This window comes from Tamandua tetradactyla, chromosome 7 (genome assembly GCF_023851605.1).
Source record: "Tamandua tetradactyla isolate mTamTet1 chromosome 7, mTamTet1.pri, whole genome shotgun sequence".
Classification (NCBI taxonomy): Eukaryota; Metazoa; Chordata; class Mammalia; order Pilosa; family Myrmecophagidae; genus Tamandua; species Tamandua tetradactyla.
This window is the reverse complement of record NC_135333.1, coordinates 108,122,909-108,145,173: the sequence shown is the minus strand read 5'-3', so window position 1 is coordinate 108,145,173 and position 22,265 is coordinate 108,122,909. Positions and strand designations below refer to the sequence as shown.

Here is a 22,265-nt window from a genome sequence, read left to right as displayed (position 1 = left end):
ATAAAATTTTGCAGCTTGATCAGACTACTTGTCTTGCTGTCATTCTTCGCGTCTCTTTGTCCCATTTCATTCTTTCCTCAAAGTAGTTAGAACCTCGGTTGATCGTCCCGCTGGCCAGGACATTAATACTAGTAATCCTGCCTTTGTGATGCCCTGTGAGAGAACTCATTCTCTGTCGCAGAAGTATGATTAGGAGAATGGTACCTGTGCTCTCTGGAGTCCTGACTAACTGTCGAGATTGAATCACACACATGAAAAATTTCAGATGAAATTCCTCTTTATGCATGGTTGTCTCCTAGAAATAGAGGAGAATTCAGATGAAATGAACAGATCTATAGAATGATTAAGATGGACAAAACTGATATGACCGTATATGCTCAAAACTACTAGGCCTTAGAACTTGACAGCAACAAAAATATTAAAATATGTGAAGTAATAAAAGTAACCTACTCTTATGCTTTTGATAGGACATGATCCCCTGAACTCATCAAGCACCCTCTTTTTCCTGCTGCTGAGAGTATCTTTTCTGATACTCCAGACACCTTCCTTAAGTTTGACCTCAGATGGTAGCTGTGAACTAGATCTGGAGTGAGTACATAGATTAATTCTTCAAGACTTTAGCCATGGCCTAGGTCCAAGGCCCAGCCAAGCTGAGGGGGCTTCATAAATGATCCGAATTAAAGACATGCTTCTTTCCATTATTTTCTTTTAAAAAGTACAGCACAGTTTACAAGTTGACCAATGGGGTTCAAGGTACATCAAGGCCACTTAGTCCATCAGAGGTTACAGTCTCCTGGGTTCTTTCCTATCTCTTCTTAGAAAAGTAGATCTTTCGTGGGTTATCTATAGTTTTCCTGACATGTGTGCCTGTGTTTCAAACTGCCCCAGATTTCTAGAAGATTCTACATGTCCCCAGAGTCTAAACTAAACCCTTCCCAAGAGCTTTCTTTTTGCCGGATGGCCAGTCAAGCATGCTGTAGTGCAAACAGTACAGGATTACAAATTTGTAAACTTGTTTCCCAGTCCCAGATATGCCATGCACTTTATAACTTTGGGAAAACAATTCGCTCCTCTCATCGGTTGGAATAAAATATTTCCAATAATCTCTAACTAACGTTCTGCGACTCTCGATAAAACACGGTACAGCCTGAGATTCGACTTAAAATTCAGGTCCCCATCTGTCGGGGACGCCAAACGCTCCCGCAAAATCTAGGACCACAGCAAAAAGCAGCCATAGAAATCGGAGAGTAAGCAAAAATGGCCGTGCGGAACCAGAAGGTGGCGGATACGGAGGCCGAGGGAGCAGAGAAAAGCTGAGGACGGAGAGCGCACTAATAATATTCCAATAATCAGAAACAGAAAGAGCCAAAACTGAAACTTGAAAAGGGAAATTATAACCACAGCCTTTGATGCGCTCGCCACACTGCGCAGGCGTTCCGTAGGTCCTCAACTCTGATCTTTGACCTCCTGCCCCCACCCCACCCCACCCCTTCTCTGGCCCCCTCCTCCGCAGCCACCGAGCCGCTCTTCCGGTGTTGTAGAGGTGGTTCCGGTTCGTGGCGGTTCCCGGGTTTTGCGTTCCGCGCCCGGCCGGAAACCCCTTCGCATAGCAGCCGGTTCCGGTTCGGTGAGTGGCGGCGGGAAGCTGGGGGAGGGGTGAGGATGGAGGGAGCCTGGGCCGCGAGGCAGTGCCGGACCGGGCCGGCCGGTTTGGGCTGGGCGAGGCAGAAGGGGGAACTGCTGAGGCGCCGGCATCTTTTCCTCTGCCCCGCCCCCTGGGACACCCCCCACCTCCCACCCCCCTGCTGTCCACCAGCCGCGGTCAGGCCGGCGGCCGTTAGTTAGGCTTCTGAGGTCGTTCCTTCAGGCCTTCTCCCGGACCGCGCAGAGTCTGCCCCCCTCCCGGTATCGCAGGCCCCGTCTCGTGCTCGGCCTTACTTGTGGGTTAAGGCCGGTTGGGACTCCCGGGCTTTCCCGCCAGAGCGGGGGCTTCTTTCAGGGGAAAGCTGTTTTCGTCGGGAAGCTCAGCTTTCCGTCACTCTTGCTTCACCTCCCGCCTTCCTTGAGACTTGAGGGAGCTTTCTCGACTACTACTGCGATTCACGTCAACATTTCTCCAACTCTTTCACTCAGTGATATTTCCCTGAGATGTGATAATCGCTAGTTCCACCGCCAGAAACAAACGTCTGGACCTTCCTGTCCGGGTTGTGAAAATCCCCTTAACTGCCACAGTTTGCTTACCTGGCTCATCGCCTCCTGGTAATCCCCTTGAACCGTCTCTTTCTTGGTGTGCTCTAACGTGATCTCTCCGGATATATGCTCAGTTTCTCTTTTCTTGAGCTTGGTGATTTCTCTTTATCGGTGCCTCTGCAGTATTTCCACTATCCGTTGGCAATAACTTTACACTTTATCACTTTTAAGCCAGCCCAGTTAAAGTTATTTCCCTTCACGTTTGGTACTTTTGATATTTGGGATGGTGATTCTTGTAACATTAATAAAGAGCCTTTCATAGGCTACCAATTATTTGACTTAAAAGTCCTTGTTCTAATTGGATATCCTAAATGGAGTAAATCTCATCATCTCCCAAATCTTTATCCTTCATAAAAATATTTTGTGTTAAGGACTCGTGTTGGAATGCTGATTACATGGCATTAAGAAAATACAGTTACAGTTAAACCTTAAGCATGATCTCTTAATCTTTCAGTTTAGAGATTCCTGTCTTTTTTTTCGTCCAGTCCCTTTCAGGAAGCCTCATTCTTTTTTGTTTTGAGAAACCTCATTCATCTTTACCTGATTCCAATTAATTATCCCCACTGAGAGGATGTTCTTGGTGTCACCCATCTGATGAGTTAAGTATAGAGGGAGTGAATGGATTTCAAAACAGGTTCTGCTACTTCAGGCTTAAGTGATGTAACTCTTGACTCCTGATATGGGAGCCCTTTTTTCCTCCTGACTCCCTCACCTACCAGTTGCACCACTTTATTGTCTTGCTATGGGTCTGTTTATGGATTTAGCTTCCCCCACTAGACAGTGAGTTTCTCAGTGCCAGGGACCATCTTTGAATACCCAGTACCCTGCACAGCCTGTAGTTGACAGTGTTTGCTGTGTGAAAGAAGTTGAATACTTAGTCTTTCCCTTTTTGTTGTTCTAGTGTCTAATTGGGATATATTACATGTAAAAATATGAAAAACAAAATAAAATTTGTAAGGTTTTAGGACAGATTATACCATTTACGTAATTGTTTTCCAGAGCTCAGGGGAGGGTGATTCATGTGATCATTTCTACAGTCTTCTTATGTCATAAATTGTTCTAATCACGTCTTGATCCTAGCCGAAGCTAATTGTATAATGCTTCTCCTGGTGTATATTTTCCAGTAACTTTATCTTAGCCCTAAACATATTCTTTTTCATACCTCCATACATGTATGCAAACTTTCCAATGCTTTTCCATACTTGTTATATTCTATTACAGTTAGGACTTTACCAACCTTTTTTTTTTCTCTCTCAGATTTCTTATTACCTTGCATTCAGTTACTAACCTGATTTCACCTGATACTTATAACTTCTTATGTTTTTTCAGTAAATTTAAGTGGTCACTGTGTACTAGAAAACTAATTATTAGAATAATTTTCCTAAAAGAACAAAAACTCTTACGCCCACAAAATGCATTTGAGCTACAGGACATGAAAAATCAAAATTGTTGATTTTAAATTGTAGAATCTTTTAAAATTGGATTCACTTATTCCTAATTTCTCAGACACTGACAAGATTATAGAATGTTTTCATTGGTGGCCTCAAAAATTATAGATCGAACATTTCATGGAGAATCTTGAGGTAAAATATCCCTTCCACCAAAGTAATTGTAGATTGGTAAAAATACAAGTACACTGAAGAAGGTGGATGTGTTTTACTAAAATGTGAGTGTGGGACCTTATTTGAAATTATAAATCACTATGGATTCTCCAGGGTTAGTGAGGGATTACTTTTATCTTGCCAGTGTGTATGAGCCCTTAAATGAGGGTATGAAGGGTATGAAGCTTTGTTTGTGAAGGGTGTGAAGTTTGTTTCATAGTGCATTTGCTCAGGAGTCAGGATACCTGGATTCTTGTCCTCGTTTTGTCCTTTATGTGTATGATTTCAGATAAGTCATTTAACCTCTCTGGACATAATCTAAAATTATTTGAATTTCTAGCTTTCTTCCTCTTCATGGCCTTCTAAGGAAAATGCAAAGGAAGTTAACATGAGTGTGTTCTTCTGGGTACCAAATTTTTAATTGACATTCTTCTTAATACCAAGAAAGGGCTAATGATTACAATTATGAGGTCGTTTCGAAAGAGTGAAATGTGAAAAAGCCAGTGTTAATTTATTTATGTTCTCCCTTAATCTAGGGCCCAGGAAATTCTACCTTATTAAAAAATGAAAGAATACCTGGACATTTTCCAGATAAAAGCCTTGTATTAAATGGAGTATTTGAAAATATCTTTGAAGCATAAATCTAAGGCTTAAATTATTTGGGAATCCTCCCTGGCAAGGCTAGGTGATCAGATGATTACTAGTCTTTAACTATGCCAGGAATAACTCAGTCTTCTTTTGTGTGTACATTTTGTTATTGTGACCACAAAGAATGCCTATTACCATCTTCCAGTCTCCTGAATACATTGAAGCCTTAGTATTGCTGTGTAGTTGATGAGGTGCTCAATCTTTTAAAAAATATTGTGGAAGAAAAATACTGTGATATGATTATGAATCTATATAGGTATGAGTAGTACCATCCCTCTTCTTCTCCTCTTGGTAATCTGCTAAGAAGTTCACTTGCCGAGGATGTGTTTATTAAGCTAGATGCAAGCAGACTTTTAATTTTTTTTTTCTATGAAAAGTAGGTACATTGGAGGAGAAAGTAATTTCACATGGGCAAAGGGGCAGTTTGAGTTGTTTATGAAATTGTTTAGTGTGACAAAAGAAAGAACAATGGATAGGGAAGAATTTCTAGGTTGTAATTTCATCACAGTCACTACCTATGACTTTATGTAAATTACTTATCTCCCAAGGGTTGGCTCTCCAAACTGTCTTCTTGCTTTAATATCTGTGATTCTACAGGTAATCTATAATTTCTACTTAAAGTAGCATAGGTTGCAGAAATGTTTGGAACATCCTCAGGCTAGTTTTAGTTTCAGTCTTTTTCAGTAATTCACCTGACCTTACCACCTTGTATTTTTCTCTGCTAAGAACACAAACAAAATGTCTTTTTTGAGTGGTTTCCTGTGCTATATTTATATGAAGTAGAAGGTTAAATATTTCATGTCTTTGTTTTCTCTCTCTTTTTTTTTTTCAGGACTTTGTATCGTTGCTAAAGCCAGTGATGTGAAAAGACCTGTCATGGGTAAGACTAAGAAGTAGTTGTTCAGTCCTATTAGTTACTCTGATCAATCAGCCTGGAGTAAGACAATGGGTTTTTCTAACATTTTCAATATTTGCATCTTTGTTCTTAATATTAATTTTAAGGAGATCGCAATTCTAATTATGTAATCCCGTATACCAGACATAATTTGTTTTTGATAGGACATTGTTTATGGAAGCGATTACAAACATTTTCTCATTCATTGTACTGAAAAAACCAAAAACACTTTTATCAAGCATTTTCTATGTGCCAGGCCCTGTTCTAAACACTTAGAATATATTAACTCACTTAATTCTTATAATCATCCTACAAGGATACTTTGTAGGTTCTGTTATTAACCCCCTTTTATCAATAAGGAAACTGAGACACAAGTTATGAGTCTTGCATGTGGTCACACAGCTGTAATTGGTGGAGACAGGATTTGAATCCAGGCATTCTGGTTTCAGAGTCCTTCTTCTTTAGTACTATGTTATACTGCCTTCTATATGATAAATAATTTGATTAAGGTGAAAGCTTTATTTCGTTTCATTCGTGGCATTGAAAATCAGTATTTTCCACTATTTCATTCATGGTATTTTTATGTCTGTAGGGGGTCAATGTAAAGTCAGCACTAGTAGTCAATTTGGGGATAGGTGGAAGAGCCTTTTTACTTAAGATTGTATAATATCCCATGCACTCCTTTCAAATTTGTAATAGCCTTTTCTTTACTTTCTGTGTTTCCCTTTTGCTTAGTCTACTTTTGCTGTCTCCTTTTTTCCTGATCCTTTGTTTTTGTTTTCTCTCATTTCTGATAATAGTGTAAGTTATTGGGTTCCCTTACTCTAATTTGCTCTTATTCTAGCTCTGTCTGAATAATAAAGGTCTCAAAATACTAATAAAGTAAGATTCTGCCACAGTATTAAAAATTATGCTTTTTACAGAAAAAATATTCAGGTGGGTTAATTTTTAAAGCAACTTTTTGAGTTAAAACAGAGGAAATAAACCAATATAAGTTTTGTCTCTAAATGCTAAAACTTTTCCCTAAGTTTTTAATATTTAACATTTTTTCAATAGGTAAAAAATCTATAATTTTTAAAAGATTTTCATTGTTTTTAAAACTTTTTTTTTTTTTTTACATGTGCAGGCACTGGCAATCGAACCTGGGTCTCTGGCACAGCAGGCGAGAATTCTGCCACTGAGCCACCATCACACCGCCCTGTTTCTAAAACTTTTAATTAATCTGTTTTTATACTGATAGAAATTTTTAGTCTATGTGTAGACAATCTTAATCACTTGCAAATGTGCCAGTTTCTGTATTTGGGCGTCTTCTTTTGACAGTGACATTTTGAGATTTCTTGCCAATGGTTATAGTTATGAAGGAGGGTTTTGTTTGACTGAGGAGTTTTTCTTTGGGGAACATTTATATTAGGCTAAAAGATTAGTTCACAGGAGAAAAGTTATTGAAGAATTATCTGACTTGAACTAATTTGGACTCTTTCCCCAGATGATATTGCTGATAGGATGAGGATGGATGCTGGAGAAGTAACCCTAGTGAATCACAACTCTGTATTCAAAACCCATCATCTGGCACAAGCAGGTTTTCCAGAGGACCAGCTCTCACTTTCTGATCATCAGGTTAGGAATAATATTCTTCCCTTAATTAATTAATTCCTTGCCTCATCCTCAGTCATTATCTGATATAATTTAAATGCGCACTCAAAGTACAAGTATTTATGTATACTTTTTAGAATCAAGAATTTTAGTGTTTGGAATTTTACTTGATGTATTAAAGTTAAGACAGGAATCAGGTTATGTATGAATTCTTTGAGATAATACCTTTTAGAAAACTCTTCATTGTTCCTCTAAATACTACAATTAGCAATTCACAGGTCAGTGTTCTTTTAACTAGTGTCTTAAAATTGCCAAACACCATATGGGGTAGGGGGGGATGTATAATTGTATGTACAGCAGTTCTGAGACTTCCCAATATTATAAAGCCTAGTTTCTCTTCCCAGGCCATGTACTATACCCTACCCCCCCCCCCCCCCCCCCCCCGCCCCAAAAAAGCCTAGTTTCTCAAAGTTTGGTCCATGTCAGCAGTATCAACATCCCCTGAGAACTTGTTAGAAATGCAGAATTTCTGACTCCACCCCAGATATACTGAATCAGAATCTATATTTTAACAATATCCCCATCCGATTTATATGTACATTAAAATTTTAGAAACACGGTTATAAAGCAGTCTTAGTAGGAAAGTCATTAGTAATTTGGATTGAGCAATTCTCTGCTTTATGTATCTGTCCCATCCAAAGCAGGATGTTTAGCATCCTTGGCCTGTATGTACTAAATACCTGTAGGACTTGCCCTCCATAATCACTTTGATTACTAAATATGTATGTACACATTTCCAGATGTCATAGTAGGTGGTGCAGTACCATTCCGCATTAAGAATCATCTCTGTCAGCAGAATCAAAACCAGTTTGATTTTCTTACCTCTTTGATATATGTTGCAACTGTCTTTCAGGACAAGATATATCAAATTCCTATTTCTTCTCTAATGAGTATTCTTTCTTTAAATTGGATAACTTATTTTGCTCATTTTCTCCCTTAAATCCTCAGTTACCTCATCAGATTGTCTATGTGTTTTCTTAATAATGTGCAGATTGCACTGTTTAATTATATTACAGAATTCTGAATTCTGTTAATTTTGTTTAATGATGCATTTTTCTTAGCATAAATTTTTTTTCTACTTTATTGTAAAAAATATGATTTAAGAAAATGTTCTGTTTTGTTTAGATTTTGCCTTCCAAGCAAGGAAATTTGGACCGATCTTTTACATGTTCTACAAGAACTGCAGCTTATAGTCCAAATTATTACTCAGGTATGACACATTGCTTGGAGCCAAGGCATTTATTCCTAGCAAATCATTTGTGTTTACAGTTCCTAAAATTAAAAATATTGGAAAGCAAAGTGATATTCAGATTTCTTCCTAGCAAATCATTTGTGTTTACAGTTCCTAAAATTAAAAATATTAGAAAGCAAAGTGATATTTTCCATGCGAAAACATTATTGTAATAAGGTTTTTATATGTTTATTTGTGGTTGAAATAATGCTTTGCTGATCTAGTCTCAAACAAATACTAATTTTTTAATTGAAAAGTTTTTTGGAATCCATTCTCCTACCTGTCAATTATGCTATTATAAAAAAGTGATGCAGCTTTTTTTTTAATGTGCTTGTGATATAAAGGCCATTTGTTTTATATAGATTTAAAGCACAGAGTTAGCCTATTTCTATCTGCTTGAAACTATAGAAACTGAAAATTTATTTCTACCCAAGCTTGTTCCTCCATCAGGGCAGGAAATGTTAATTATATGTTTCTGTCTCGCACCTGCCACAGCCATGCTTGCATATTCAAAGGCTTGCCTATTCAACTTGTTATCTTGATGATAGAAGTCAGCATTCTTTAGGGTATTCCTATCTTCTGGCCTGCCTGACTTATCAACTGCCCTCTTCCTAAATTTTGGACCCCCAGGGGTCTTCTAGCTCTTTCTTGGGAACTTAAGAGTTTTTGTTGGTTAGCCTCTTGACAGAATGACTCAGGAAGATTACAGACACTTGTGTACCTTGAAGAATCATTGTTCTTTCCATGTCCTTTCACTCCTCTCCCTCAGTTTCCTCACTTTCAATAAATGGCAATACTAGTATTACCATTGAACTGCCTCACTGTAATTTTGTAAGGATATATTTAGATGATAAATATGAAATGCAAATAATAATTATTGTTGTTATTTGACTTTCTCAGGATTCTTTGTCAGCAAGATGAGATCTCCTCCCCTAAAAAGACGTTAGTATGATGCTCTTTTAGATTTATATTATATTTAAATGTCATTTAGGTATGTGATACTTTACCTGGACACTGAATTTCCTTTCCTGTGATGGGCAGTGGCCTCCATATAGTATGTGCATAATTTATATAGCAAAATCAGCTAATTTGCTCAGAAAGTAACTTCTACTATCATTATTATTAAGGCATTTTTTGATGAGCAGAGAGCCCAAAATTGGTTAAGTAGTTGAATGGTTAATAAAATCTGATCATTAATATTTCCATTTGAACTCATGCTGTATTTACTTATAATTTCATACTGATATGCCAGTGGATAGAATCTTTGTTTTTTTTTAGTTTTAAATGATTGCTTAATAATAAACAATTATATAGAAAATTATGCTCAGAATCCCTTTACTACAACTCAGCTATTATTTAACTTCGCTCTGGCCTTTTCTGATTTTTATGTATGTGTACATAACATGGCAAACATTGTATGATTCAGTACATGTAATGTCTTTTTTTAGTTTACGATTTCTATTTTTATTTTTCTACCTGTTTACATGTTATTCTTGTTATTATTTATCACTTTTCTATTTAATAATTCATGGTATTGATTTACACAGTCACAAACCCTTATGTGCAATTCTAAAACCCCAACAGCTCTGAAAACTAAAACTTTTTTCATAACTTATTTGGCAGTAAAACCTGACCTGACCTGAATTCTTGACAAAACCTACATGAATTGTCTTCTAATTTGTCTTTATTTTTATCTCTTAATGTGAATATTTATACATTTTGCTACAACTATATCAATATATGTGATTACAGTGTGCTGCTCTAGATTGTACTGGAAGTATTATATAGTATACCAGGTTGTCTTTGTAAAATTCCAAAAATTTTAAATTCTGAAACACTAGACCCAAGGTGTCCAATTTGGAGTAATCGTCCTGTGCTTTAATCAGCCATTATAAATAATAAGACTTAAAGCATTTGTATCTATAGCTTTTTTCTTTTGAATTTTAGTAGACCCTTGATAGTCACAAATGGTGTATCTGAGAGCATCTCAAATTCTCGTGTTCTTGAATATGGCAAATTTGACCATGTTCCTGGCTTTGTACTCAAACATATAATTCTTGATATTTACATTTTCCTGTATTTATTTCATATCTCAAGTTGGTCCCCATATAAAAATCTTTAACAAAAGTTTTATCTCTATCTTGAAAGCCATTTTTTAGGAACATGAAAAAAAATTACATCCTAATAGTTACTGTATTGTATGTATGATGATGAATAGAGAATAACAATAGTGAATAATAAAGCCATATTGAAATGGGGATGCTGGGCTATCTATTAGACTCATGTTCTAAATTACTCATAGCCTTGAAGCAGAGGATTCAGATTTGCGTCTCTGCCAAATTTCATCTAGTTCTTGATGAAACAAGCTTATGGCATATCAAAGACCTCCATGGTTTTTCCCTAATAATCAGAATTTTAAATCTGTGAATGTCAAGGGAATATATGCCTTTTTCTTAATAATAAAGTCTTTAATTATAACCTTACCTTTTACAATGTATTTTTAAAAATTTCTTTCCTTTGCCACATCCATTCCAATTCATTTTGTCTCTGCTATTTCCTTTGGATATAGTCTTTTCTAATAATTCCCACGTTGATTTCTGTGGTCACTCACTTTGTGCCTTACATTGCAGTTGGGCTAGATGTAGGTTCCAAGTTTATCTGCTTTAGTCTCCAGTTATGACTGCTGTACTGGTATTTGTCTCCTTTCTCACCTTCTAATCCTCTCGAATTCCAGCAAGATGGAAATGAACATAGGAAAGCCCCAAACCTTAGAATCTAGGGTCTAGAGCTACTCACATACTGCTTTTACTGGATTTGCATCTCTGGATGAAAGTTTTTAAAAGTCTACTTCTTAATCCACTCAAGATTAGAGTGTTAAAAGCACTGATTTTTAAAAGATTCTGTAGAAAGCTGAGAAAATGCAATACTTTTACTTCAATAACTTAGTGAAGGTCAGGATTCAAGACTTCTCAGTTTTGCCAAGAGCACAATGGAAAGAAAACTTAAAAAAAAAAAATTATCCCCAAACAAAAAAAAGTAAATTTAGATGGAAATAAATTATTTTGTTCATGCTTATATCATTATCAATATCTTATCTTTGGAAGATATGTTAAATTAGGTTGCTAAACTGGTATTTAGTAGGTAAGATGATTTGTGTGTTGCTATTATAGTGACTAAATAAATCCTAAGGTTAATAGGAGCAATTAATGCTTACTTTCATAGTAAGTGATTGCCTGGCACACTATTCTTTTTTAATAGAAAGTTTATTCTATTAACTCTGTAAAAGTATTGCCTGCTCCCTGAAAATATTTGTAAAGAAAAGCAGAAAAATCCTATTATTCTATTTATTGGAACACACAACCACAATAAAATTTTTGGTGTATTTCCTTCTAGATTTGGGTGTGCATATGTGCCCATAATAGGTAATCTTATTTGTGGCACTTGCATCTCTGATTTCTTGGTGATGACAGAATTCCAGGTTAAACCCTCACTAAAGAATGAGTGTCTGCATCCCCCTGTTGTTCCTCTCTAGCTTTGCTTGATCACATCAAAAATAGAAGACTATCTAGTGATTTCATTAAGTGGGATGAAACCAGCTTTTTCTGTTTAAACCAACTTCCTGGCCTTGTGCTTTACCCTTGCGTTTTAAGGCTTATGCCTCTGTCATATGCCATTGAGAAGGCTACTCTGGTTTGTCCTTGGTCTCATATTTCCCACCTGCCAAATTATTTTGAATTTCTTGCCAGTCTTATTCCTCAAATAGGCATCTCTAGTTAAATCATTCCCTAATCAAATTTTAGCTGAAAGGTGTGAGAGACAAAGATTCATACTGTCATTACTATGCATTTAAAGGTAATAATTTTCTGTTCTTTTTAATGAGGCTCATTAGCCTGATATCTCTATCCTTAAAATAGTAATAATAATTTCTAAGTGTAGGTAGTGATTACAAAGAAAAATGTATAATTTATTTTGAATGTAAATTTAATTTATTTTAATTATTAGATGAGTTCTATCTGCTGGTGGAACAGCTGGTAATAATATCACCCATGACTACTGCTTTTTTCCTGTCTTATTTTCCCTAAATTCTGAAATCCTGTCCAACTTAAAAAATAGAATACATAAGCTACATTTTTATAGGCTCTCTTACTTATTGGATAGAGGATCAAAAGATGCACTAAGTATTTTAAATAGCATAAACATACAATACTAAGCAAACTTCTATGGTAATGTCCTTTGAAAGAGGGCTTTTAAAATGTCAACATTAAACAAAGTTTCAAGAAATAAAGTATTCTCGCTCTCATTTTTCCACCGGAGCAACTCATTTTTCCACTGGAGCATAACATCTAAAGTTATTTTGAAGGAGCTATTTTAAATTGTCAATCCTGCCAATGGGACAAGGAAGGTATAGAAATTATTATTCTTGATTAAAACTTCAAGGGATTTTTATCACCCTGGCTGGTAATCTACAAGTCAGCAAATTCAAATAATAAATACATAATCCTCAGTCTGATTGAAATAGCAAGAATGGTGAAAGGTTTGATATGGCGTTTAGCGACAAGGTTATCATACCAGAACTAGATGCATATAAAGGGTCATTTTGCCATAAGCCAGCCAAAATAAGCAGCAATTAGGCTTTCTCTACTCTTAGTGACAACCCCTGAGTCATGAACATGGTAACTAACAAAAAGAAAGTAACATCAGTTGCTTATTAAGCAATAACTATTGTTCATTTGAATTACAATTCTCCTTGGCCCTCCACCTGCTTTCTTACTGGTCTGGCCTACCTTCTTTCAGGCCCAGGCCTGGGAGTGCTTGCAAGATATAGTTGGGGTAAAATGTTGACTTTTGGTGGACACCACGGAGTCACATTGATGCAGATAAGGCACATGGCTGTGGCAGGATTCAGCTCCTTCATCAATTTTCAGGTTAGTATGGCTGAATCAATTATAGTTTGTAGAAGTTCCCTTACTGCAGACTTTACTGGCAGTTGAGACTGGGATCTTTCTTTCATGAGAATCATGATGATATGCCACATTATCAATACACCAACATGTATTGTTGGAATAGAGTACAATTTTGAACATGGTTGCAGTCATGGAGAACCAGCTATAGATACTTGTTTAATTTAGTCAAATTTTATTTTTTTAGACAACCCTTCCTCAGACAGTTTTCTTGGCTCAAGTGATTTAAGAACTTTTGGCCAGAGTGCAAATGGCCAGTGGAGAAATTCTACTTCAGCTTCAGGTTCAACTGTTCAAAAATCCAGAAACAGCCGAAGTCTTTACCTTGAAACCCGAAAGACCTTAAGGTGGGTATTCTGTCTGCTTAGTTCACAAACCCTTCCTTAAGTAAAAGAAAAGATGGATATGAGAGTTATTACATTGGCATTTTAAAAGAGGAACACCATTTTTGGACTTCAAACCATAGAGAGATGGACAAGTCCACTTTAAGCTTTCACCTTTTAATTTACTTGGTGCGCAAATTTTGGTGATAGCCAAATCTTATTAGAGGAGAGAATTTTGAGGGGAATCTTGGTGGACAAGAGTATATTGATGTGGTGCAACAGTGGTTTAGTGGCAGAGTTCTCGCCTGCCATGCTGGAGACCCAGGTTCGATTCCTGGTGCCTGCCTGTGTTAAAAAAAAAAAAAAGTATATTGGGATCTTTCAAGATTAATATGGTTGTTATGATCATCTCTGAAACTTCAGTAGCAGAGAACCAGAGCCTTTTACAGGCTTTTCACATGAGCAGAGACCTGACTTACACCAAACTGTACTACATCTCATGGCCTTAGACTTGGACTACTTCTATTTAAATAAAAACAGCTACAATTTTATCCTAGTTATTCCAACTCGTTATTCCAGCTTCTAAATCCTACCTAGTCCTTCACCAAGCTTATATTTATGGCTTTAACATCTTAAATTCTGTTCTGGTGATGGATTTTAGAAGTGTGGGGTCATTTAAATTCCTGCTTAGTCAAAAGTTAAGCTTGTTTGAAACCAACAAGGTGGCTTTTTTTTTAACTTTATGATTACCAGCAGTTTGACCTGAGAACATGTGTCAGTGTTCCTGGGAATCATTTTCATTACTCCCAATTAAATATTAAAATATTACTGATGAAGCTAAAGATCCCTGACTAATACCCACAATCTCATTTTCTTCCCTGTGGTAGATTGAAATTATGCTTCCCAATTTAGACATAATCCTCTGGGTGTGAACCTGTTGTAAATAGTACCTCTTAAAGATGCTATTTTTAGTTAAGGTGTAGCCCAACTGAATCTTCATCCATATTACTGGAGGCCTTATAAAGAGAAGAAACCAGAAGCCAGAAGTAAAAGGCCATTCAATAAGAAGCTGGAAGCCAGTGAACCAGAAGAGCAGATATAAGTAAAGAGAGATTGTCTTGTAATAGGAGGCGGTTATGGAAGTGAAGGAACCCTAAGGATCTTGTACCAGGATGCTGTAACTTTGTGGAAAAAGCATAGCCTTGCTGACCCCTTGATTTTGGACTATATTCTCTAAAATCATGAGCTAAAAATTCCCGTTGTTTAAGCCAACCCACTATATGGTATTTGTCACAGAGGCCTGGCAAACTAAGACAGTGGAGTACCAGAAAGTGGAATGCTACTAAAAATGTGGAAGTGGTTTTGAAATTGGATAATGGGGTAGAAGCTGAAAGAATTTTGAGGCATTTGGTGGAAAAAACCTAGATTGCTTTGAAGAGACAGTCAATAAAGATAAGGACATTAAATGTGTTTCCACTGGGGGTTCAGAAATAAGTAGAGAAAGTTTCTGTCATCTTAGAGAATATATGATTTGTCATGAACATATGTTGGTAGCAATGTGGGTGTCAAAGATACTTCCAGTGAAGCCTTAGAAATGATAAATGTGTTATTGGAAACTGGAAAAAAGGTGATCCTTGTTATAAAGTAGTGGAGAACTTGGTGAAATTGTATTCTGATGCTGGATGGAAGGCAGAACTTGTAAACAATGAACTTGGATATTTAGCTGATGAGATTTCCAAGCTAAGTGTGGAGGGTGCAGCCTGATTTCTCCTTACTGCTTATAGTAAAATGCAAGAGGACATGCATAAACTGAGAACTGAACTTAAAGCACAAAGGAATCAGCAGTTTATGGTTTGAAAAATCCTCAGCTTGTCCAAATAGTATGTTCTGAGACTGGGGCCAAAAGTGGCTCCATCAGGGCCATTCCTGAGCTTCTGAGAAGTGATTCCCCAGAGAACAAGGCTCTATATGATAGTTTTGCTAAACCACACTTTGCTACAGAGAATAGTATATGACTCATGAATCTAGTTGGCCATCTTAGAGGAAGTCAAGATTAGAAAGGCAGTTATCTAGGAAGAATCTGAGGAAAATCTTTTTACCTGATGATTTGGACCCCCTTGAATTGCACAGAAAGCTGACAAGGTTTTTTAAAATTTTTGTAGGAGCAGATGCAGTGCCAAGCCTTGACTGAAAGGGACTGAGATGGACAAATTGAAGGAAAAATGACTTAAGGGTAGAACTATGGAAGGAGAGGTTTGGGCTGAAGAGATCTCTTTGGGCCAAGGGAGAGGGCCTTCCACCTGGTGTTTATAGGGGTGGGTCTTCTTCCCCATTTTCAGGGAGAGTTCACCTGCCACTCCAGTGCTAGAGAGGGTGGTATCTATACTCCAGTGTTAGGGGAGAGAGTGGCTCTCCCCTAACACTGCTTGGAAAATGTGAGCCTACACCACTGTTTTTGGTCAGAACATAGCCACTACTCCAGTGCTTAGAGAAGGTGGGACCTAAGCCCCGGTGAACAGGGAAAGCTCTGCTGCACGCATACTCAGAAAGGGGGGCTGCCATTCTAGCAGGCTTAGAAGACAAAGAATCCAGTGATGACCATCAGACCTTGGAATCTAATGGAGTTCACATGGGACCTGTGACCTGTTTTCCTTCTAATTTCTCCCTTCTAGAATGGGAATTTCAATCTTGCCTGTCCAATTATTGTATATTGGAAGAAAATAACTTCTTTTTTAGCCTTCACACATCCAAAGATGGATAAACTGCTTTTGATGAGATTTGGGACTTAGAGTTGTTATTGAAATGACTTAAGGATTGGGGGTTATTGGAATGGGCTTAATATGTTTTTTTTTTAACTTTTTGAATTGTGTAATATAACACATTTACAAAACAAAGAAAGAAAAAAGCAATAGTTTTCAAAACACTCTTCAACAAGTAGTTACAGGACAGATCCCAGATTTTGTCATGAACCACCGAACCATCATCTCAGATTTTTCTGTCTAGCTGCTCCAGAGCATTGGAGGCTAGAAAGAATAAATATTTTTTTTTATCATCGCAATTGACCTTTTTTTCGGTTCTGTGAAAAATAAATATATACAAAAAAGCAATAAATTTCAAAGCACAGCACAGCAATTAGTTGTACAATAGATTTCAGAGTTTGGTATGGGTTACAGTTCCCAATTTTAGGATTTTACTTCTAGCTGCTCTAAGATACTGGAGACTGAAAGAAATATCAATGTGATTCAGCACTCATACTTGTTTGTTAAACCCTACCTTCTCTGTATAACTCCGCCATCACCTTTGATCTTTCTTCCACTGTTTAGGGGTATTTGGGCTATGTCAGGTCTAACTTTTTCATGTTGAAAGGGCTGTCAATAAAAGGGGTAGAGAGATGAAACTAGCTGATGTTGTGGAAAGGCTGGGTCCTCACAGTTTCAGGACTTACCTGGTCCAGGGACCCACCTGGAGGTTATAGGTTTCTGGAAAGTTACTCTAGTATATGGAACCTTTGTAGAATCTTATGCATTACCCTAGATTTTCTTGGAATGGGCTTAATAGTTGCAAGTGGTAAGTACATGTCTTTTTTTTTGGATCTTGGGGTCAGACTGTGGTAGATTGAATTATATACCTGAATTTAGACGTGTTCTTAATTTTAATCTTCGTTCCTTTGGGTATGTACCCATTCTATGTAAAAAGAACCTCTTGAACAGGTACTTTTAGTTAAGGTGTAGCCCAACTGTATTAGAGGTTTTTTTTTAAAATTTATTTATTAATTAAAAAATTAAGAAACAAAATAAAACATCAATGTACATAATCAGTAATTCACAATATCATCACTTAGTTGCATATTCATCATTTCTTAGAACATTTGCATTAATTCAGAAAAAAAATAAAAAGACAATAGAAAAAGAAATAAAATGAAGACAGGAAAGAAAAAAAAGATTATACCTACCATACCCCTTACCTCTCGCTTTCATTGATCACTAGCATTTCAAACTAAATTTATTTTAACATTTGTTCCCCCTATTATTTATTTTTATTCCATATGTTCTACTCCTTTGTTGACAAGGTAGATAAAAGGAGCATGAGACACAAGGTTTTCACAATCACACAGTAACATTGTGACGGCTGTATCATTATTCAGCCTCAAGAAACATGGCTACTGGAACACAGCTCTACATTTTCAGGCAGTTCCCTCCAGCCTCTCCATTACATCTTGAATAACAAGATGATATCTACTTGATGCATAAGAATAACCTCCAGGATAACCTCTCAACTCTGTTTTGAATCTCTCAGCCATTGACACTTTGTCTCATTTCCCTCTTCCCCCTTTTGGTTGAGAAGGTTTTCTCAATCCCTTGATACTAAGTCTCAGCTCATTCTAGGGTTTTTCTCAATCCCTTGATGCTGAGTCTCAGCTCATTCCAAGATCTCTGTCCCACATTGCCAGGAAGGTCCACACCCCTGGGAGTCATGTCCCACTTAGAGAGGGGTAGGGTGGTGAGACTGCTCGTTGTGTTGGCTGGAGAGAGAGGCCACATCTGAGCAACAAAAGAAGCTCTCTTGGGGGTGACTCTTAGGCCTAAATTTTAAGTAGACTTGACCTGTCCTTTGCGGGGTTAAGTTTCATATGAACAAACCCCAAGACTGGGGGCTCAGCCTATAGCTTTGGTTGTCCATACTGCTTGTGAGAATATCAAGAATTCAACTTGGGGAAGATGAATTTCTCCCCGTTCTCACCACTCCCTGAAGGGGGCTTTGCAAATACTTTTCCACTCACTGATTGAATCACTCTGGGATTCATGGGGCATCACTCTGGACGAACCAGCAAAATCTATTAGAGGGGGTTTTAATCCGTATTATTGGAGGCCTTATAAAGAGAAGAAACAAGGAGCCAGAAGCAAGTAAAAGACACTCAGGAAGAAACCAGAAGTCAATAGAAACCGGAAGAGCAGATACGGATAGAGAGATACTGCCTTGGGACAGAAGGCAGATATGCAAGCCAAGAAACCTTAAGGATTTCAGTAACCAGCACCAGAATGCTATAGGTTTGGGGGAGAAAGCATGCCCTTGCTGACCCCTTGATTTTGGACTTCTAGCCTCCAAAACTATAAGTTAATAAATTTGCATGGTTTATGCCAACCCATTACGGTATTTGTCATGGCAACCTTGCAAACTAAGACACTCCCTTTATGTGTTTCTTTCCATACCTTTTTCTATGCTTTTGTTTCTCCCTTTCTCTCCTCTGTGTGTGTGTGTATCAAGAAATATGTGCTATGTATATTCTGAAATGTAAATATTTGAAGGTATTTTATATACATAAATTAGCAAGTCTTTTTTTAAGCAATAGTGCGATACTTTTTTTTTTTTAATTTTATTGTCAGAGCATATATAGAATAGAACTTTTCCATTTTAACTACTTTCAAGTATGTAGTTCACTGGTGTTAATTACATTTACAATACTGTGCTATCAACACCACCATCCATTACCAGAATTTTCCATCACTCCAAACAGAAACTGTATACCCATTAAGCATTAAATCCTTATTCCCCATTCACCCCTACCTCTACTACCCTGTAACCTGCCTTCTGTCTCGATGAATTTATATTTTCTAGTAATTCATACAATATTTGTCCTTTTGTGTTTGGCTTATTTGGCTTAACATGATGTCTTCAAGGTTCTTCCATATTGTAGAACCTCGTTGTGTCAGAACTTCGTTCTATTTATAGCTGAAAAATATTCCATTGTGTGTATATACCACATTTTGTTTATATATTCATCTGTTAACGGACACTTAGGTTGCTTCTTTCTTTTGGCAATTGTGAATAATGATGCTATGAACATTGTTTTACAGACATCTGTTTGAATCCCTATTGGATATATACCCAAAAATGGGATTGCTGTAGTATATGGTAATTGTATACATAACTTTCTGAGGAGCTGCCAAACTTTTCCACAATGGCTGCACCATTTTACATTCCCACCAACAAATGTGCAAGGGTTCCTGTTTCTCCACAGCCTTGCCAATACTTATTTTCCATTTAAAAAATAATAACTATTTTAATGGGTATGACGGGGCATGCTGTTTTTTTTTTTTAAATAACAGTATTACAGAGACAGTACATGTGCTTTGTAAAAAATTAGAAAATACAGATAAAAATAAAAGCATTGCATTCCTACGATCCAGCAATCATCTCTGTAATATCTTAGTATATATCTTCAAGATATTTTTCTCTACATTTATACACATTATTTTTTCAAAAATGATTTTATGCTGTTTTGAAATGTGCTATTTTAATCATCTCTACCTTTCTAATTCAATACATTTTTATCCTCTATTAACGAAATTATATTTAAATTATCCGAGTTGACCCAGAAATCCTTTACAAATTAGCGTTCAATCTAGGATTCCTTAAGTCTCTTGTAATCTAGAATAGTCCTTATTTTATTACATGAGTCTTTTCCGTACAATGTCCCACCTTTAGGATTTGGCAGGTTGCTTCCTTCTGGTATCAGTATTTTGTCCTCACTTGTCTGTCTTTTTTGTAAACTAGATTTTTGGTTTGAATAAAATATGATATTGTATCATATTTCATTATAAGACATTTAATGTGGTTGTCCTATCATTAGTGATGCCAGATTGACCTCTAGATTGGTGATCTGATGGTTTGGTCCTTAATTTTACAGTTAGGTTCCTTCCCTTGTAACTAGACTGTAATCTGAATGATATTATTTTGACATTATATGAATTATTAATATCAATTGTTAATCCTTACCTGGTAATTTTATTAGCATTAGTGAAATATTTTTCTATCATTTCTTCTACATTTAATAATTGCCTGTCTAATAGTTGTTAAGGAGTACATTTTTCTTTATTTACTAGGACTGTTTGGTTATCTTGAAATGTTCCTAACAGGAAAGGAAAGATAATGATTAGCTCTTTCTTTTAATTACCAATTTTCAAGTTTAAGACTTATTAAAATGGTCATTTAATAAGGTACAAGTGAATTTTTTCTATTCTTTTTTTTTTCTATTTTAAGTGTCTTGTGGATGCATGGGTCTTCATTAATTCAGCGTGCTTCATTCCACTGCACTCATTATTTTAATGCTGACTTTTTCACAACTTTAGCCAGTGAGAGCTCCTTCAAGCTGACTTCTGTATCTGATGCAACCTCATTAAAAAAATTTTTAAACCATTTTGGATCATGAAATAATACATGCAGAAAAGTGATAAATTTCAAAGTACAGTTTAGCAAGTAGTTATAGAGAAAATGTCAGAAGTATGGCATGGGTTACAGTTCCATAATTTCTAGTATTTCCTTCTAGCTGTTCTAATATACTAGAGACTAACAAGAAATATCAAAATAGTGTTTCAGTAGTCACAATCATTTGTTAAATTCTGTCTTCTCTGTTACAACTCTCTCTTGTTTGATCCTTCTCCCAATCTTCAGGGATGTCTGGGCAGTGATCACCCTAACTTCTTCATGTTGAAAAGGATGTCAACATTGTGGGGTAGGAGGATGCAACTAGTTGAGGTTCTTAGAGAGACCGGTACATCTGTATTTCAGGGCTTATCTGGCATAGGAACCATCTGGAGGTTTTAAGTGTCTGAAAAATGAACTTAGTGAGTGAAACTTTCATAGAGCCTCAGATAGAGACCTAGGTATTCTTTTGGATTTTCAGGAAAACTGTTGAGGCTTGGCATACCATGGCAGTTTGCAGTACTTAGCTGAAGCTTGTGTAAGAGTAACCTCCAGAAGAGCCTCTCGATTATATTTGAGATCTCTTAGCCACTGATGCCTTATTTTGTTAAATTTCTTTTTCCGCTGTTGGTCAGGATGTCATTGTCAATCCCAGGATGCCAGGGTCAGGCTCATCCCTGGGAGTCATGTCCCACATTGACAGGGAGACTTAACCCCTGGAAATCATGTCCCAAGTAGAAGGGAGGATAATGAGTTTTCTTGCAGAGTTGCAGTCTCATTAATATTTGATAGTACCCTTGCTTTCTGGCATTGTAAGATTTTTTTAGAAGAAGAATCTTTTACATTTAAAAAAAAAAAAAGTAAAAAAACACTGAGAATCTCCAATACAAAAGACATTGTAGGGGATCCATTATATCTTCACCAAATTATCCTGCCCTTGCCATCTTTCCTTAGCTGCATCTATCCATCCTGAGAGTATAGACTTGTTTCTGAAATTCTAAATTCTTGCTCCTTTCCTCACTCTAACACACACAGAAATCATTAGAATTTGAAGAGTTAATGTGTTTTTCAATTTTCTTTAGATTTAGCTTGATTTCATTTAGATGTTAACCACATATACTGATTTAAAGAGTTGATTACTTATATTGTTTATTGCAAAAAATTTGGTCAACTGTATCTCTTGTGAATTCTCAGCCAAAAAATAACAATAATTTTGAGTATGTACCTCTCAGACTTTCTGGGTGATGCTAGATCAGAGAGAGCACATAGAAAAAAATTAAAATTATTATATGAGACTGTGCTTTCAAGTTCACAAAAGTATTTTTCATACCATTTTTCCCATTAGGGCAAAAAATAGTAGAAAGAAAGAAAAAAAAAGTCCTTAGAGGAGGTGAAATGTGAGGCCAGAGAGTAAGGCAGCCTACTAAAGCCCTTTGGCTGTTTTTAATGAAAGATGGGAGCCCTCTGCTGGTCTTTCAGGAAATTTTACATTTCAGTTTA

At 36.6% G+C, this 22,265-nt stretch overlaps 2 protein-coding genes across 6 annotated transcripts in view; one reads left to right on the top strand and one right to left on the bottom strand.

Annotated features, from left to right (window-relative positions):
* The window catches only part of PFKM (phosphofructokinase, muscle), a 40,496-nt gene extending 38,153 nt beyond the window's left edge, over positions 1-2,343 (bottom strand). Inside the window, exons 1-2 of one of the 3 annotated variants that reach the window (XM_077170689.1) lie at positions 1,116-1,409; positions 205-295 (exon numbers count right to left, since the gene is read on the bottom strand). In XM_077170689.1, coding sequence (XP_077026804.1) covers positions 205-286 — 82 coding nt within the window. In that variant the 5' untranslated portion in view covers positions 287-295; positions 1,116-1,409. Of the gene's footprint in view, positions 1-204; positions 296-1,115; positions 1,410-2,241 lie in introns of those variants that run through there. The other 2 variants (XM_077170690.1, XM_077170692.1) reach the window with 2 other exon arrangements.
* SENP1 (SUMO specific peptidase 1) overlaps positions 1,546-22,265 on the top strand; it is a 118,453-nt gene continuing 97,733 nt past the window's right edge. Inside the window, exons 1-7 of one of the 3 annotated variants that reach the window (XM_077170694.1) lie at positions 1,546-1,627; positions 2,134-2,259; positions 5,332-5,379; positions 6,881-7,011; positions 8,173-8,257; positions 9,179-9,220; positions 13,427-13,586. In XM_077170694.1, the coding sequence (XP_077026809.1) occupies positions 5,376-5,379; positions 6,881-7,011; positions 8,173-8,257; positions 9,179-9,220; positions 13,427-13,586 (422 nt within the window). In that variant the 5' untranslated portion in view covers positions 1,546-1,627; positions 2,134-2,259; positions 5,332-5,375. The other 2 variants (XM_077170693.1, XM_077170695.1) reach the window with 2 other exon arrangements.